The following is a 19,308-nucleotide window of genomic DNA, read 5'->3' as shown; positions in this document are numbered from 1 at the left end:
AATTTGATTCAGAGATGGCCAAGCAGTGGTGTTTCGCTAATTACCAATTTGCGCCCAAATAGAATCTTTATTTGTACACTTTGTGAGGTGCGATTTTCTATCCGCCATCTTTCTCCATGCTGCTGACACACTTTCAGGACCCTTTGAGGACTTGGATCCCAGCCACAGGTAAGAGCTGGGTTGGAAGTATAGCCTTGAATTTCCAGCCTACTCTAACCCCATTTCGCTCGTCTCATCTCAACTGAGAAGAATACCCCTTGTCAGATGTATCAAGGGTCATAGTTAATTGGTTTCGACGACTTTTAACTTAACAACCTCGCCGATCACCTAACAACAACAGACGATGTTGCTCGTGACTAACTCCCAACCATGGTCTACTGAAGGTCGGGAGGGCATCGTGGTCTATGTGTAACAAGAGCTTAAACCACAACATACAGAAATCATTAACACGGATGTCTCGATCTTCTATCTCAGTTATCTAAACTCTTTTAAAAATCACTCAATTGAACGGTAGAAACCCCCGCAGACCTTTCCGCTGAGACAGGTGCCGTGTGCGCCTTTTTTGCACGGAATGTTTAATTATACTTCAAAAGATTTAATCGTAGGGCGGGAATTTCCCATGATGACTATTAACATCATCATCGTTTCAGGGTTGAATTGAAAACAACCCTAACCAAAGCTAGGTTACCACATTCACTAGAGTGAGCCGGTTTGAGGAAATTTGAGTAAAGTGAATTTACCTACTCTCCAAGCAGAGATTGAATCGCACAGATATAGTAGTAGTCGAAAAAATTACTACACAGACGCTCTTCTTACCTGAAGATGAGCGCCCGTGTTATTTTTCCGACTACTACTATATCTTCGATTCAACCTCAGCTGCTTGGAGAGATTTCCCAAGGGCACAACATTGCGGCCTTTCGGGGACTTGACCCCTGCAGAGCCTATCAACCCCGGGGCTGTACCCTAAAAAGCATTTAGGCAATATCCCAAAAGAAAGGAAACGTATAACGCTACCAGACTCCTGGTATGCTGACAAATGTGGACGGATCTGGCAACTGGGGATAATGATGTGCCGAAGAGGAATTAGACGACCGTTATGGTACAAATATATTAGATAAAGTAGGAAGTAAAAGACTGATACGCATGACATGAAGTTTCTTGGTGAGAAGACTTTAGAGTCTGCATGTCAGCAGGTGATTTCTCTGTGATACTTAAAAGTATCTTAAGTACCCCCGCGGGAGTCTAATGAAGGCTCCAAAAGAGCACCTAGATATACATTTCCAAATCACAATCACACCCACCCACCCCCCACACGTCATCGTTGTTCCTGGTCCACCTATTAGTGACGATACGTAAAATATATATAAACACGACATCATTTGGAAACAAATTGCACATTTTATTTATAAAGTGCTTACTTATCTAAGATCCTCATAATTGACTCAAAAGAGCCGTATTTCGCCTCTGATTTTCCAGCCGTTTCCTCTTTAAGTTTATCTAAACCCAACAAAAGACTCAATTTTTCACTTTACTAGTCTTTAGGACATTCCGATCGATGCATTAGGCGATATGGCAGTGTAGCTATAGAAGAAACTGAAGTGGATGAAGTTGTCGGTAAATAAGTTTTTTTGTAAAATTTGAATTAAACTTGTTCGGTGTATTTGTTGATTGTGCATGTCATCTGTTAGATTTAGTTTTCTTTTCCTTTTTTGTCTTGTCAACTTTAGTGTCTGTATTAACACCAATGTCCTGTTTTGTCGGTCGCGCCTTCCTTGCCGGCTTGATCGGTTTCTTCAGTTGATTGAAGAGAGCCGCCCGCGCCTTCAGCTTGTTGTTCCTCTCCCTGTACGCTAGGGGGAGCGGTAGGTACGAGTACGTGAAGGCCCGGGTGAAGGAGAGGGCCGAGATGCCGTCAAGGTCAGGGAGGTCAATCTTGTGACGTTGTCTCTTTCTTGAGACGGACTCGAACTCGGATTCCGAGGAACTGTCGCTGCTTCCGCTCTCCGTCTCGGTGGAGTTTGACGACTCCTCAGACGACTCGTTTTTGTTTGAAGCAGACACGGTGAACTCCGTTGTTCCGTCGAGGTCGCCTTCGGTGGTGGGTACGACGGGCGCCGCCAGCGAGGTCGTGGATCTACGGTACCGTGGACTCTTAAACGCTCTTCCTGAGTTATCCACCGTCGGAAGCGGCGGAAGAGTGTTCCGTTTGGGATCGGGAAAATGCGGTGTCGGTGAAAGCATTCCTTGTACATCACTGGACCTCTTCACTGACTTGGGAAGGGGTGCCAGCCCTCGAGCGGGTAACGAGTTAGAGTCATCCCCTTCAATACCTATTGATTGCAATCTTTCATCCGATAGATCTGTTCCTACTTTGTAGGATAGTGACGCGAGTTTTTGTCCGTTTTTTAAGTCCTGCTGAGAACCAACCATACCGTCCTCACCTCCTCTGTCGTGACCAGTACTGTCTGCCATGCCTTCCCCTTGGTTAGCCCTGTTCGGATATCTCGTTGCTTGATTCGATAATCTTGTTTTCTTGACGATTTCTCGCCTTTTCCGTGACGGTGTGTCCTGAGACCCCGTCTCCTCTGTCTGTACGGCGAGACCGTCCCTCCCGTCCGCTCCCAAGTGAACAGCTCTACCGTCAGAGCCTGGTACTTTACTTCCAACTGAGTTGTCCTGATTTGAGGATACCGACACTCGTCGCTGTCGCAGTAACGCTTCGGAGATACTCGTTTCCGACCCAACCATGCTGGAAAAGGTTCCCTCTCGACTAACCAATGAGGGCGTTCCTGTCTCCTGCGCAGGCGTGGAAGGATAGTCAGCCAGTTTACCCGGCTGTGTGTCAGGTTTACCCGTCCTGTTCTTTACAAATTTGTTCTTTATCTTCTCCCTTTCTTGAGCCTTCTTTCCCTGCCGCAACGTCTTGATGTTCTTTGACCCGATCATAACCTTGTGTCGTTTTTCAAGACGGGGTTCTAAGGAGCTAGACTCTCTACTTGACATAAAGCTTCCCTCTCGTCCTTTCATGTCGCTCGTCTTGTCTGCGGTGACGTCTTGGGCAATGCCTGTGCGTCCCTCCTTGCCCATGACTGCCTGAGAGTCTGTCTGCCCACCGGGTTTCTGTCCCTTGGCGTCGCGTTGGAAAGGTTCGTACGAGGATGAGTCGTACTGTTGTCGTAGGTCGGACGTGGTGGGTCCGTCTGCCGCTCGTATGTCGTACAGGGGGTCGTCTTTGCTCCGTTTCTGTCGCTCGATGGCAGTTTTGCCGCTGTCTGTATCCTCGTCGTTGCTCAGATCGGTGCCCTCTCCCGTCACATCTGCGAAACGACAATGCGCGTGTGCTCATAAACGATTATGATTACAACGGTTTCCAACACAAATTGAAAAAGAATACAGAAAACGTTTCTTCTGCTTGTGCAAGTGTTTTATTGTTGTTTTTTTTTTGGCTGAAATAATTTCTTACATTTACGATTACGCTTTGCAAAGATCAAACGCTTATGCTACTTTCAAGCATCATAATGATTTTGGATAACGCCTAAATACATATTAGATTAGACGTATGGATACTAATTCAGTGGGAACAAGCCATTTCACACTTTTGAGTGCGCATATGCAGTGATGCTGTGTCGAAGTTTAAGAAACAGTAGAAGAAGTTTAAGAAACAGTAGAAGTAGAAGAAGTAGTAGAAGAAATAGTAGTAGAAGAAGTTTAAGAAACAGTAGAAGAGAATAATGTTTGACTTACCAAGGCCGGCGTGGTCTGGGATATGAACTACCACTTCCTGTCGTCTGATTCTTGTCTCGACGTACTGCTTCAACCATCCCGGCTGACCTTTCAACTTTGACATGACCGAAGCCATGGCCTCGCTTACCCCATCCTCCACAACATGGAATAGTCCGTCGTCCTTGATCACGCCAGGTTCAAAGTTGCCTGTATGGTCTACCCTCCCCGTGAGTTGGAACGTTCCATTTCCATCCATAGCGCCGAAGTAGAATACTCCATCCTCTCCGTATGTCCCGAAAGGCACGAATTCTCCGTTATGGTCTTTAACGCCAAAGTAAAGCCTACCGTCGGAGAGACGTTTCAACAGTAAGTCTTCATTCCCTCCTGATTTTAGGACTTGTTTGACTTGATCTTCTGTAAGGAGTTTACCATCTTTTAAGATTGTCTTCATTATATCTATCATGAAATCAGCCATCCGAGCTGTTTCGAATGGTCCTTCCTTTGCTTTTGTTTGTTTGTCGTCGGCTAGGTGTTCACGTAGTTTGTTCACAATGTCCGACACGTCCGACCCACCGACCGAGGCCGCTAGATCGCTGTTGTTCATCAGCGCCTTTAGAAGTCCTGCCGCACCTTTTGAGTCTGGATCCGTAGATCCGCCAGATGATAGCACCTGTGTCAACTGTGACGTTAATGTGCTTTCCAGCATCCTTGCGAACTGTTCAGAGATCGGCCTACCGTCTTCGTCGCTGGCCTCGAACGGGACGAACACGCCGTCCGGCCCGTATGTCCCGAGCCTGATCGAGCCGTCAGGCCCCGTCTGTACCGCTATCGTTCCCCGCTTGATCTCAGCCACCAACGCGGGAAGGTTGTTAGGCGTCAACCTGACGACGTGGTTGGATTTTAACGAGTTCAAGAAGTGTGCGCCTTCTTCGGCCCAAGCCGCGTCGTCGATGTCATCGCTGGCGTCCAGGAGCTGCAAGACCAGCTGCCGCTCGTCCAAGTCACCGAGAACTTTGGTGGAGCCCGGCCGGGAGTCCTTCTCCAGGATCCGCAGCAGCATCGGGAGGAGCCCGTGGCCGGCCCCGCCGCCCTGCTGACTGGTGAAGCCGCTGTCCTGGCTGCTGGCGTGCGACTCCGGCGCGGTCTCCAGACTCCCCCTCCGCCGCACGGATGCCTTCTGCGCTCTTCTCCGCCCTTCCTTCCGATGGGATGCTCTCATTGATGTACCTGCATCGAAACGACGCGTACGAGTCAATAGAATGCCTTATTTTTGGCAAGTTTGCCGCTTACTATCAGACCTCTAAAATGTGGATACGTGGACTGTACAATAGTCATGTACGTGTGTAAGTTTAAGAAAACATGATAAAAGACAAATTACTGTACTTATTATTGTACATATTACATTACTGTAGTATGGCAACTCGATCAGTCTGTCTAAAGTGTTCGTCAGCGATCATACAAATAATCTACAGTTTTCTTCTTGATCGAAATAAGCCATATCACGGTTCCGATTGCGCATATGCAAGGCTCCCTTGCCAGAGGCAGCTGGAGGTCAGCTATCTGAATGGAACGACATCCTGTGACGTCAAACCATTACAATACGTACGGGGAACAGCGGACGCTAAACCGGATTATAAGTGAGTGAGTGAGTGATGCACTGTGGTCTACATTCAAAGTCTTACGTTTAGCTAGTCTGTTTCTGGTACCCTGGATATCAGAGTACAACTTAGCCGGCTAAGGGAGTTTACGCCTTCACTGCGTGAGGCGTATCTCCCCGGGCCGGCTAAAGTCGGTTTACGGGGCTATGTTGCTAGCGGCCCGGGAAAGAACCGTAGCCGCGAGCGCTGTTCTCTGGATACCAGGGTAGTTTCTGGGGGCCTTAACCCCTGACCTTGCCCACAATCTCCTGTGGCACGGGAATTGTGGGACGGCTCATCACCACCATCATGTTTTCGTACCTTCTTTTCCGTCGTCCTCGACGTCCAGATCCTCCTCGCTGAACTCGTCGGTGCCGTAGCTCCAGTAGTCGTCATCCTCCTCCTCTTCCTCCCGCCTGGCCGCGGCCTGGTGCCGCAGGTCCCTCAGCAGGCTCAGGAGGGACGAGGCTTCCTCGTCATACAGCAGACGGTGGCTACCCTGTGAACAGCGGAAAGAGACCTTTATTGCAACTATACGTCAGTGGGCAAATGGCAAAAACACGCAGCAACCATGCGGATGAAGGACGTACAGACATTTTAGACTTTATAATGGCATCGCAATGTCGTATATGATACTTCATATGTAAAAGTACTGGGACAGAAATCGTCACAATTGTCCTACAATCTAGATTTTGTTCTAGGATCCCACCGCTGTCACCATGTTTTAGTGATTGAAAGGAGAGCGCATTTGTACTGTATATACGTGTACTAGAAGTACCTTCACGGTAAGTCCAGATAGGTATAAAAATCAATGCACATAAAGATCCAAAGCCAACTAATTGTTGCTAGTGCCTTGCTTCACTACAATAAGTGAAAATAAATCTTAGACCTTTGCTCTTATGGTTGTTGCTAGGGTCACAAAAGTGAGAGGTCAAAGACAACAAGAAACACAAAACACAAAAAGAGCAACAAACGTACTGTTGTGGCGCCCATCAGTAGCAGTTTCTCGCCGTGTCGGCCAGCTTTCATGCGAATGGCTTGTGACTTCGGGTCCACTCCCTGTGGGTAAGACACTAACCGTAAGTCATTTATACTTAACATGCTGACAGGACTTTCCATGAGAGTTTCTTTTGCTATGCGTCTATCTTGTTATACACAAAATAGTCACTACGTCGAAAAAGTTACATATCTAGGTAATAAGATACGCCAAAAAGGAGTTACTCAAGCAACTGGATATGATTCTGGAACCTCACATTTCCAAAATCAAGTTGCTTGAGTAACTGCTTTTTGGTGAAACAGTTACGAGTTAAAACTCCAGAAAAAAGGAAGGAGAAGAAGAAAACAACTCGATCGTAGAAACGGCTCCACCTATGAGGTGTCGCCAAAAATGAGAGACTGGATGTAGAGCATCCTCTACCGTATGTCTCACCTCTGGAACTTGATAGGACAGCTACTGCATGAACTTGTGTTTTCTCTCATTTTGCAGAAGTGTACAGGTATATAATGTATCTGATGTAATTTTAGTGTGATTATTTTTGTAGTCTTTCTGCCATGTCCGTTATCACAGTGACATTGTATTGATGTGTCCTATGACGTTATGATTAGGACCACTGGAAGAATAGTTAACAAAAATGTCAAGCCAATTGTGGATCCAAATAAAGTCAAAATCAAGTCCCGACCTGCATCAGCCCGGTGCTGGCCTCCCGTGTTAGCCAGAAGGCGTTGCCTCGCACAGGCCGCGACGGCTGGTCACAGCTGCCCGGCACCTCTCCTAGCCTGTCCCAGACGTCTCTGCAGCGCGCGCAGTGGAACAGCGGCCGGCAGATGACGCCCGGGACGTAGTCTTTGTTCGTAATCTACAAAATTATATACACTGTAATGCATACATGTATTACAGTTGCCATTATGCAGGGACACTGGTGCAATTAGCCTCTATAGCAGGCTCTCTGGGGCCTTTTTTTCGTCTTTTTGGGGCTTATGATACACTTTAGCTGGCCATTTCTTTTTACAGGGCCGACAGTCAAGGGACCCAATGGAAAAAAAGAAAGAAATGGTGAGCAAAAGTGTATCAGGAGCTAACAAAAATAGACGGAAAAAGGGCACAGAGAGCCTGCTATGTAGGCTATGTGTAACAGCAAAGTTAAAATTTGAAGGAATCAAGCTTACGGATGATGAGGAAGGCCATACATGTATATATATGTTAATGTATATGTGGAACAAACCTCTATTGGGATGCCCATGCTGTGTATATTCATCAAGGTATGCAGTCTTTTTTGTACCGTCTGAGGGTCGTCAGCCTCAGGTGCCTGGTTCTCTAGGCTACCTTCTGACGACACCGTAGACGTGGACTTCACATTCTGAAATAGAAATGTTTTAAGTTCAATTTAAGATACCAGTTCTTTTGAGCGATTTTGGCAGAGTGGTGTTAATTGTTAGGATGTTTTCAGTCACGTGACTTTGACTCCTTTTTGGATAGTTAAACCCCGAAGTTGTCAGGTAAATTTGAATTGACTTCTGACCAAAGCAGCATGTTGACGTCACGTACGTGAAAATGTCATATCGAACAGCAATTGTAATGTATGTAGTTTATGGCAATTTGAAGTGAATCCTTAAGCCCTTATTATTCCATCATATTTCTAAACTGTGGCCTGATCGGGTTGTTTGTGGCTACAAAAAAATTAAAGTGTGTATCAAGAAATATACACAACTAGAGTTCGGCGACCTCATACCTCCATGAAAATTTAGAGCTTTTGTAAATTTCACGCAAATGACTAAGACATTAACATGATTTATGCATGGTGTTGTTCATCATTGACAATCGTACACATGTCGCAATTATAAAATTCCCATTATTAATCATAAAGTGGTTTTGCAATTTTTACTTAAATTATGCAAATAAGTTCCTCATTACCATATTTAGTATCTGCTTATATTCCACCTATCATAATTAACATGTGTTACATTTATCAGAAGTCCAGTTATTGATTGAAAACAATGGAATTATACAATTTCCTCATTAATTATGCAAATTAAGTCCTCATTTGCATAACATGTATATCATTATGAACATCTTTGCCTAAGGTACCCGCATGCCTAATATGATGACAATCCGTTAATCCTTTCTGCAGTTATCCTCTTTGGAATGTCTTGACAAAAATGCCCCTGCAGTTCTTAAATTGAATGTTAGGGGGCTGAAACTTGCTCCACTTTGTCATGACACTGCAAGCTATCTACCACCCAAATTTCAAGACCATATAACGTCCAAGACAAGAGATACACAGAAAAAACTGCTATGATTGAATGTTGTCATCAATTATGCAAATTTGCTCCTATTTTGCATAATTAGTATTTCATCTTGTACAACATTGCCCAAGGTACCTACATACCAAAAATCATGAAAATCCGTTGTTCCCTTCTTGAGTTATCCTCTTCAGAAGTTTTTGACAAAAATGCCCCTGCTATCCCAAAACTAGACGCTAGGGGGCCCAAACTTATGTCACTTCTTCCTGAGCACAAGAGCTATCTAATACTCAAAAATCGTGACCATAGCATGTTCAGAACACCAAGATAGCAAAACCGGAAGTTGCGCTGCAGTACCAAGGGGAGCCGCTAGGGGGCCCAAAATCTAATCATTTCCAGCTTTCATCACACCCTACCAACACACCAAGTATGAAACCAATCCACCCAGCCGTTCTTGAGTTATCTTGTTTACACACAGACACACAGACACACAGACAAACGCGGGGTAAAATATAACCTCCATGAAATTTCATGGAGGTAACTAAGTTCATTTTTGCCACGTCTAGTTTGTTTTGTTGTGTTTTATATCATACGTTTCTTTTCCACACACGGCCTGGCCGGGCACCGGCATGGAAAGGTTACCCAACATAATAAAACGTTACAATGTCTAATTTGTTACGTAATAGACACGCCACTCCACATTGAAAGGAGACTTACCTGGAGACTTTTCCTCCGGGGCTCCGTCGGTGCTTTGGGTGGCGGCAGGCGAATGTCCGTCCCCTCCACCGACAGTTTGTTTTTGTCCGTCCGGTCGCGGATCGCTCTGCCCCGCTGACCGTACGTACCGGTACCGTACACGGCGTGTTGTAGGTACAGGAACGTCAGGAACTAGATACACACAGGTTGTAGGTAATATAAAATGACTCAAAACTTGTAGAAATGGTACCACATGAATTTTACACAAAAACAGTTATATTCAAGTATATGTAAGTATTCCTTGTTTTTCTTTTCCGATAGCATGCATGGTTTTCGCCCTTTCTTTTTCTCTTGCACATCTTCATTCTTTCTCTCATTTCGAGTTTTCCTTTATTAGCAATTTTCCTTCCTTATTTCTTTATTCCTCCATCTTCGTGCCCTTTACTAAGTTCTCTTTTCCGTCCTTTCTTCCTTCTGACACCCCCTTCAATTCTTTCATCATGCTTTAATCTCTTGATTTCCTTGTTACCTTCGCCAAGAAGGTCATATTTTGGTTAGAAAATTTTCGGGTGTCCCAATATGTAGGTCAATCTCATATAACTTGAGCAGCTGTGGATGGAATGTTACGATATTTGGTATTTGAGTTGCAATTGCGTATACCAAGGTTTTGTACGAAAATGGTACTTCTGGCACTTTCTGTCATGAGTGCAGCGGGGTGAGTGTGTGTGTGTGTGTATTTGCGTACAAGATAACTTTTGACGCTGAGGATTGTTTTGCATTATATTTGGTAATTATTTAGGGGTTTGGAAAACGACGGTCAAGTTCGATTATGGGCGTCCTGGCAACAAGTTGCGGTACTGCAGCGGAGCGTCGAAGTTGGCGTTAAAGTTATCCCGAAGTGGCAGGTTAAGGATTTTCGGCTAGTGGATACGTCTTTGGGTAGGGAGTAAGTCGTGTAAGTTTGGGCCCCCTGGCGGCTTGTTATGAACTGCAGTGGGCGATTTTGTTGTTATCTTTGGAAGAGAATAAATCAAGCAGGGGTTGGTGGATTTGCATTATTTTTGGTATGTACATACCGTAGGTAATGATTAAAATCCTGAAATTATTGTATGCAAATCAGGGCTTAATTAACATGATAATTAGAAGAATGTGTAAATGCTCAAATCGACCTCTTTTCTGGACAGTCAGTGCTAAGTGTCTAAGGACATCTGTGCCCCAGACTTGTGTAGTTCATGACATATTTGTGTCAGCAAAACAGTAGATGTTATTTTTGCTGACACATTGTTTATTAGTTTTCATTTTGCAAGTGCCATGTTCTTTGTTTGTGCACTGTGGGAAGGGGTTTCTCCATTTTAATGTGAAGGGGCGTTTTCCCCCTTATTTTGGTGATGCTTTATGTGGCAGGGAAAAGTGGAAGCTTGGTGGTTTGTGGCCTTTTCCTAACCTTCGCCAAGAAGATTTAACTTTTGGTTAAGCCATTATAGTGTTAGGTGAGTCTTTATGTAGGTCAACAGTATAACTGGAGAACTGATTGATGGATCTTCATGGTACTTGGTATTGAGTAGCGGTTGCAGAAACAAAGGTTGAGTTTGAAAATTGTTCGCCCGGTATTTTCCATCGGTACTGCAGCGGGCTCAGTGTGTGTGTGTGCGGAGAACATAACTTGAGAAGCTATAAAACCATCAAGTCATTGATAAAGGCATTCTCCATAACAACACTTGATTGTTTGGCGAAGGTATGTGTTTCGTGGAACTCTAGTTATGTTTACGTTTCCACCTCCATTGTCTCTCTATCTCTTTTCTTCTCATCCTTACCTTGTTCTTCATCCCGCTCGTCTCCCCTTTCGAAGCGGCGTGTCTGGGTTCCTGTATCGTCGGGAGAAATTCTCCGCTGTGCCGCACGTCGATCTTAAGAGATGATTTCTTTTCTACCGTAGGGGGCTTTCCGTGCGTCGCCCTGCTGGTCTGGCCATGGGGGACGCTGGGTAGCACACTGGCACGCTGAAAAGACGATGATTTGTAGGCCTTACTTTTTTTTCAAAAGTCGCTCATTACAAATCGCAAGTTACAAACAAAGCTGAAACCTACAATCTACTGGAACAAACAAAAATCAAAACGACGCAGCCCTGCACGGATGTGTGAGTACCATTCTATAGCACCCACTGAGCCCATTCCACTCAAAGTCCAGGACAACATCACACAACAATCATATCATTTGTCTACTGTTTATAGACAACTTGACCTCGAACGTGTTTTGGACGTGTGGATTTCACGAATTCCTTTGATAGTCACGTGTGTTGGGTTTTTCTAAGGGACGTGCAACATTGGGTCGCAATAGGGGTCGGATAGGGGAGGGGGGCTTGTGGATAATTTAGAATCAAGTAACTCCGCTTGATATACACCTTTCTCACGCGGCGGCCATGATAGATCCAAGAAGAGGTCAATGAGGCAAAAAGACAAAACTTATTTCTAAAATCAGGTCCCATTTAGTTTTCCCCCAAACCACACAAATTTCATTATATAAGATGGAATAATAAATATTACAATAAGTGTTATGCACCGAAAAATGTAGCAATTTAGAGTAGTGTAGACTGACCCCATAGTCCATTAAGAGATGCAAAATAAAAACATAATAATGCAAATTTTTAACGAATTTGCAGCCATTCACTTATTGGTCGATTTCCTAATTGGCAGGCTACCATTGGTCGAACTGCTAATTATGATGGACAGCCTTTTGTTTGCCACATTGAACTCGTTTTAGATCTATCATGGCCGCCGCGTGAGAAAGGTGTATTGCAGTAGTAGAGAGCAATGAATCATATTGAAAATAGTACAATAGAAAAGGGAATTGTGGTCCATGCTACAATCAGTTATGAATACTTAGTACATGAAGGCATGTACAGTTTGGTGATTTCAAATTTCACATTGGTTTTCGTCAGTTACACAGTATTTAATTATGATTGTTTCCACGACAATTTTGTCGACTTAATCACCGTACGTAAATGCAACGTCACTTCCAGACATTGTCATGACATTGAACTTTGAATTCATGATCACCGGAAATGGCCCCCTCACATCCGGGCACTGATATCAAACGATCGGAAATGGCCCGGTGGCATCCTGGGAATGCGCTTATCGAGACGACAGGGGGTAATGATGACGTAATCGATGTTTTACTGCTGTAAACACTCCAGTCTTATCGTGATATCCTGACCTTCAAATCGGCCATATAAATGCCTAAGTGTATCGGGATTAGAGGTACATCTATTTATGAGTGCAATTTCCTATCAATATATGCGGCTGTTCAAAGACATTTTAATTTTATGATAGGACAGGTGATGCAATTCAGTCTTAGCTCAGGTGATGAAATCCTTGTATAACACCAGACTTGATAAAACTCTCAGCTGATAACTTATAAATTCTGCGTGTATCTTAGCTGGTCACGCTGTCAGCGACTGCCATTTGCTTTAATTTGCTTACCGCCAGGATGTCATCGCCCATGTCATCTTCAAAATCGCAAGGAGAGTCAAGTGCATACGGTACTTCGTCCGGATATATAACCTTAGCACATTTGACGGGCCTCATTGACCTTTTCAAAGTCAAAACACTCTCTATCAAAACATGTCTGCAGTATTGAACCATTTGCAGCTACAATTGATTTTATAGACCCCCTTTCGGTAGGACAACATTTTGTACCTATCTTTCCTTTTCAATGTTCGTTCGTCTTCGGAATACATGTATTTAGTTGGTCCTCGTGTCGACATGTCACTGACCTTTTTGGACAACAATCCAGCGGCCAAGAGACATTGTCCCAAACACTTTCTTCTCACTCGACACTTTGTAAACCTTCCCCGGTAAGATTTATTCACGAAAGACTGACAGGGTTTTTAGACACAGCCGGTTCCGTCAATATTTACCGGCGAGAAGTGTCCACACCGCCGTGACAGCGTGTCCAGAGCGATGAAAAAGAGACCAACTTGTAGCGTGACACCACGGAACAATACCGCCATTTTGATCTTTATGATTCTGGAGAGAGACAACATCGTCTCTAAACATATTAGACACAGAATCCCGGTAAGGCGTTAAGTAAACTTGTATTGTGTAAGGTGAACATTTAGTTTGTTTTCTATTTCTGAATTATGGAAATTATTTTAAAGGTATTCAAATGCAAATTACTCACTTAGCAAATACCAGCAGTAGTACTACTAGTACTTTGAAGGGTAGCGGATGGAATAATTTGTAATCATTCGAAAGTTATATATTTTTGGACACCGAACAGTCGCCATACATATTTGATACAAAATTGACGATTTTTCTATTTTTTTCTTTGCGACAACATTTTGTCTTTGTGTAATCTTGCTGTTGTGTGACGACCACTCAATCCGCAATGGCAGACCTATCAGACTAAAGGTAAATAGACTTTACTATTGCCTGATCTAATAATGCGTTATCGCGTCCGATCTGCCTGATAACGAAGACACACATACACATGTACAATACCCTCCCTTCCACGAACGCGCCCGGAAGGCTGGTTGACAACTTTTGAGCCCCAGTGGTCATGGAGGTGCAATCACTTTCGCCGTATGGATTCGTGTTACGTCAAAATTTCGACCAGGATCCAAAGAATAGTGGTCTAAATTTTTTTACGTCATATAGGACAGCTGGGTTTTTAGTACGAGACGTCCGTGTCTGTCCTTGTAATTTATGGTGTCGCAAGCCTGTCGTGCGATCTGTAAGTGTACAACCACGACTGCCTCCCCCCCCCCCCCCCAAAAAAAACCTATCGTGCGACTTGCAATGATTTGGCTCCAGTTGTTTCTGACTTAAGTTTCATTCTAGTGTCCACCAGACATGAGCAAAACAGGGTAAAATAGAAAGCCATAAAAACACGTAAAATCAACCAGAGCCAAACCTCTGCTTGGAGAGTTCGTGCGACAAGTCTGTCAGTGCACGACATATCTACAACTATCCCGAGAATTTTTGCGATTACACTTATGACACTGCAGCACCTTTACCATTCTTTCTGATGTAATACGTGGTTGGCGCCGTATGTTCAATAGAAACGGGGATGTTGTTTTAGCAAAACGTCATTTGTTTCTACAGTTTGATAAACATCAAAGTACGTATAAACAGTACTGTGTAAGCTGTATACTTTATCTTAATGTTTTCGTATTTTATGTCCCGCTCACATTCCCAGTTTAGTTTATCTAGATTGTATAAATTTTAGTGCCAGAAAACAATGAACAATTGTACAAGCAGTTTATTTATGATGTAGAACAATAAGTCAGAAGTCTAGAAAGTATATCAGAAGTACACATTTACCGTAGTATCGTCGAACAACCGCATGCGTGGTACCGGTGGTCGTGCACGTACAAAATTTATTATCGAAAAGTGCTGTGTTAGATCCTTGTCGGTAACTAGTTCTGTCACCACCCGCGTTGCTTGAAAATACAACATCAAAATTCTAGCCAGTAGCTACGACTACGACTTCTGAATGTGTCCGCGCAGTAAAACTAAAACCCCAGGATGACGGGAAGTTGAACGGAAGTATACGGAAAACAAAATACTTAACTATAAACTTCAGCATTATCGTAATATTTCCTCAACACAAATCTTTTGATACTCGCTTTCCACATACTAGTACCCACGATGAATTTTGCGAACGTATCTTTTTGTCCTATACACAGAAGTCAATGTAGCACTCATACACATACAAAGAAGAGAATGTACTTTGAAAGGTTTCTATAGACACTGTTGATAGAGGCACATCCTCACGCTTCAGTGCATCCCCAAACGACAGAGCGTTGCCATGGGGAAGTTTGTACACTTGTCATCTCATCTTTTAAGCCACAGACTAACAAATATATTTTTGTGGTCTAAAAATCCGCAAACAATATTACGTACACGTAAGGCTATGTCACACAAAATCTATGATACAGCTATTCTTTTTTTTAATAAGACTGTACTTGCTGTGCTATGTGTAAAGTAGATGCCGTAGCGTACTTACCCGTTTAGAGTGTTTCGTCCGACGCTGTTTCTGTTGTCCCAAAGCGTCCCCCTCTCCCTCTTTCTCTGGCCCGAAGACCGCCAGCTTCGGTAGGACGATGTTTCCGCTCATTTGAGCCTAGGTTTCTGTCAAGATCATCGTAGAAAGGATGTCGTAGTTATCGCACCGTTAGTTTTTCTACCGGCGTACGTAGTCACTTGCACTACCCCCGCACTCGTGCGTACTGTCCTAACATGTTGTTTCACCGCCACGTGACCAGTCTCCTAGGGTTACCGAGGAGTTCTAGAACGTCATGATCACACCCCGCTTTTCCGGACGTTCCACAACGAAAACACTAAGACACAAATCATGTGGAACACCTCAAATCTTTCCTCGTAGTAGAGTGGAAATAGAGTTTCAAGCCACAACTCGATTCGGCCTCACAGCGTCGGCAAGTTAAAATGTTTATCAAATAGTGAATTTGTAATATGAAACGACCCACTGAGGCGGCCGTCAAAGTGCGTAAATACGGCAAAGTGGCGATGACACCTAATGTAGGCTAGGTAAAGAGAGGCAGAGTTTGATATAAAGCGAGGCCAAATGACTTCACGATTACTTATTCACCGTGACGGAATTAATTAACTACAGATCAACGTTTCCCCAGCAAGCGACTGTAAGGTTATTGACCCACATGACGTGAACTTACATTTTAAGCGTCGTGGCGGCACAGATTCTTGTTTCTTTCGGATGCTGGTAGTATGGCAAAGACTCTCCCTTATTCTCTCTCCCTCTCTGACCGGACTTAGTGCGAATAACAACTTTACGTTTGCTGGTAACATACTAGTACGTAGTTTTTCAAGCGCTAGGCACGCTTGGTAGCTAAAAATGGCAACGTTTATAAAACTAAGAATGCGCCAGTAAACAAGTAAGAGTTGAATCCACAGCATTATTTAAGAAGTCAAAACGCCTTCTCTTTGTACTTGAAAGTAGTCACCGATAGAAATATGTCACGTTCAGCACGTTTGCCACGTCCCCAAAATAGCAGGTACCAAGTTAGAACTTCTTTTTTTCTCAGAGTAGGGCACGTTTCTACACAACTGTTACTCCCTCAAAAATAGCATGACTGTAACACTTGACCAACGTTCTAGTTCATTTCCGTTGGCAAAGTCATAAAAATGATGCCCTAAATCATCGTCTTTTCTCTCCATGTCTTATATATATATATATATACATCCTAAACTACATAAATGTCAAGTTCGGAAGTACACGACGCTCCCCACTCCCCCGAATACCTACTCGCCAAGCAGAGGTTAGGGTTTGGCTTATTTTTGACCTGTCGGACAGAAACAAAACCTGGCAAAATAGAAAGCCAAATAAAAACACTTCAGAAAGACCTCTGCCTGGAGCGAAAAGAAATACAGTTGCAACGAATGCTTCAATTAACAATGTAACGGTACATACTGGCTATAATCATGCCAGCATCTCAGTATATAATCGTATTAATGTTGAAAGATCATGTTTAGTTTTGTCTAATTTCAGTTTTTGATGTTAAGATTAATTGTAACGTTGTGTATGATCACTGACTTATATTATTTTCACTTGGTTTATTATTGTTCGATGTATAATCTTCGTGACCATTTAATTGTATCATGATTTGTATATTTTGACGGGGGGAGAGTTTGTATAAGCCACATGGCTTTTTTCTCCCCCCAACGTTCTGTTGTATTCTATAATTTTCTGTATGTATCATTTTTTAAAGTGCAAAATAAAATCAATCAATCAATCAAAGATGAATCCAACATAACGATGTTTTTCAAATACACGTTCATGCAAGTAAAAACAAGTCCAAACCCATTGATACTTATTTCACAACTTTGTTTGAACTACGTACGTGCACTGCTTACAAACAAATTCTACACTACGACATCCACACAAAGAGAACCGTGTTGAAAATGTGGCCACCAGTTCACTCGACATAGTACATGAATACCATGTCAATATTGGTCTGACTCTCAAAATGAAGAGACCTCACAGTGCGTATCAGAAAAAAAAAAGTTGTTTTGCATGGTTCGATGCCTCTCGATAAATCTTCAGCTGATTTCATTTACGTTGAAAGCAACTGTTGTAAATTTTGAAGGCGCAGCATTTGCCTTAAGGAAGGTGACGTAGTCGGTGTGTTTGCTGTACGCTTGGTTCAACATCGGTTGTCAGGGACACGTCGCCTGGGAGCAGCGCTGTGACTTTTTTTTAAATTGCGGCAAGAGTAGGGGTTTAAATGGACAAGTACAAACCCTCAAAGAGAAGGATATTGAAGAGATTGCCACACATGTAGGCTAAGAGGCCATCGTGAGGAGGGGAGGGAGTTTTGGAAAGAGTTCTGAGAAGAAACGTTTTCATATCTTGGAACGTAGAGCGCCAGAGAAAGAAATCACAAGCTGGTTAACCGCCAGAAAAAAAGACACTAGCAGCTTAGTATCGACTAGTGACACCCCACTCCCCAGATGCTCTCGTGAATAAACCATTTATACTTGCGTAAGTTATCGGTTCTCTTTCAGAACCGGACCTACATATGTAAAGAACTCTATAGCAAATCACAATGAAAGACTTCTAGGACTCTTTGTCTTCTTTGACCAAAGAAAATCTCCCTTTTACTATATGCGCCATACTATTTTTGTTTGATCTGATTTAAAGGTTTGTATAAATAAATACATACTGCTAGCGCTTCCCAACTAGCTGAAGGCTACTACAAAGTGATAGCTCTGGCCTCTGACAACTAAACAATATACAAAATAAGTGGTTACAATGCACATCATAAAGGCATTTACAAACTAGAAAGGCCGACATTTGCTTAAGAGCAAATACAGCATATTTCAGCCATACCCCTTCCCACGCAACATTGGACTGTTCCAAATCACCCCTGCGCAAAAATGGAACATCCTCTTAACAGTACATTATCCCCCAAAGTGGACTGGTATTGTGAATTGATTCCAGGTAAAGACATGTACAGAGCTTGCTTCTATTTTTCAGAAAATGACAATAATCACACCTTCCATTCAGAAAATTTTCATCATGACTGAAAATTGTTGAATGACTTCATGTAATGTCATTAACAATTTTCAGTACGATAACTAGGTGTAAGTTTAAAAAAGTATAAGCTCCTTGTGATGTGGGTACATTTATTATTGCAGTGAACTTTTTTTATTCAAGTAGGGCATACGATTTAATAATTATCAAGCAGGTGCAGGTACTGTAGGAGCGTTTGTTTTCTTCAAGCTGTAAAACTGTTAAACTGTTTTACTTTGTATGCAATCAGCCATCGAGCCTATTCTTATTTTTGTTTAACAACTCAGTCCTGCCAGACCCGGAAAATACGATTGAACCTTGTTCGAGGATTTATTTTCGTCTGTCTCGTCAGTCTGTTCATACCCTGGCGCTGAGAGTGTTTTATTGGGCTGAAACTCTGGCAGTTTAAAGTTACTTACAATTTAAATGTTCAAAGTTTATGTCAAACAACAACAGCACTAGGAACACATACATTTGCTCTGGAGAAAATACAGCAGTTTTCGCAAGTTCCAGTCCAGTGATAGAAATGTGGCCACTATAGACAGGTGGTCACTATAGAGAAAAATGCTGATCTATTGACTAGGAGCCATACGTTACACATGATTTCAGTACACTGATCATTAATCATATAAACATTGCACAGGTAAGCCAATTGTTTAGATGTACAATTAAGTTCAAATAATTCTGAAGAGAAATATTGATGAGAAAATAATCATTCTCGCCACTGTCTAACTTATAATTACGTATCAAAACTAAACGCAGATTTTCTAACTAACGCACCTTTCGCCGACTTCATCAAAGGACCGCCGGCTATCAATCAAGCACGGCTGTTGAGTTTCAAACAGTCATGTGCTATGTGCCAGTTGACAGCGAACTTCATGCTACGTGATGTTTTACATTGCTTGGACCTTCTTTCCTACAGCGGTGCTTCTACAAAATATTTAGACTGTAACACTGAGTCCCA

The 19,308-nt window shown here is 43.1% G+C and overlaps 1 protein-coding gene across 1 annotated transcript; it reads right to left on the bottom strand.

The window, feature by feature from the left end:
- Positions 1-1,378: 1,378 nt before the first annotated feature.
- LOC118415262 lies at positions 1,379-15,892 on the bottom strand. The gene is made up of 9 exons (XM_035819716.1): positions 15,303-15,892; positions 11,111-11,296; positions 9,318-9,488; positions 7,583-7,717; positions 7,040-7,216; positions 6,339-6,419; positions 5,682-5,859; positions 3,745-4,950; positions 1,379-3,317 (listed from the first exon to the last, which is right to left on the bottom strand). Exons 1-9 carry the CDS (start codon positions 15,411-15,413, stop codon positions 1,678-1,680), a joined length of 3,885 nt encoding a protein of 1,294 aa, XP_035675609.1. The 5' UTR covers positions 15,414-15,892; the 3' UTR covers positions 1,379-1,677.
- Positions 15,893-19,308: the final 3,416 nt, after the last annotated feature.

Source organism: Branchiostoma floridae, chromosome 5 (assembly GCF_000003815.2).
Source record: "Branchiostoma floridae strain S238N-H82 chromosome 5, Bfl_VNyyK, whole genome shotgun sequence".
NCBI lineage: Eukaryota > Metazoa > Chordata > Leptocardii > Amphioxiformes > Branchiostomatidae > Branchiostoma > Branchiostoma floridae.
The sequence above is the reverse complement of the archived record's forward strand: the minus strand, read 5'-3'. Positions and strand labels throughout refer to the sequence as shown.

Coding starts and splice junctions, on each gene's coding strand:
- LOC118415262 (XM_035819716.1), bottom strand. CDS start 15,413: ATGAGCGGAAACATCGTCCTACCGAAGCTGGCGGTCTTCGGGCCAGAG. Junction 9,489..11,110: donor CGAGCGGGATGAAGAACAAG/GTAAGGATGAGA, acceptor GTGTGTATCTAG/TTCCTGACGTTCCTGTACCT. Junction 5,860..6,338: donor TACTGATGGGCGCCACAACA/GTACGTTTGTTG, acceptor CGCTGTTCACAG/GGTAGCCACCGTCTGCTGTA.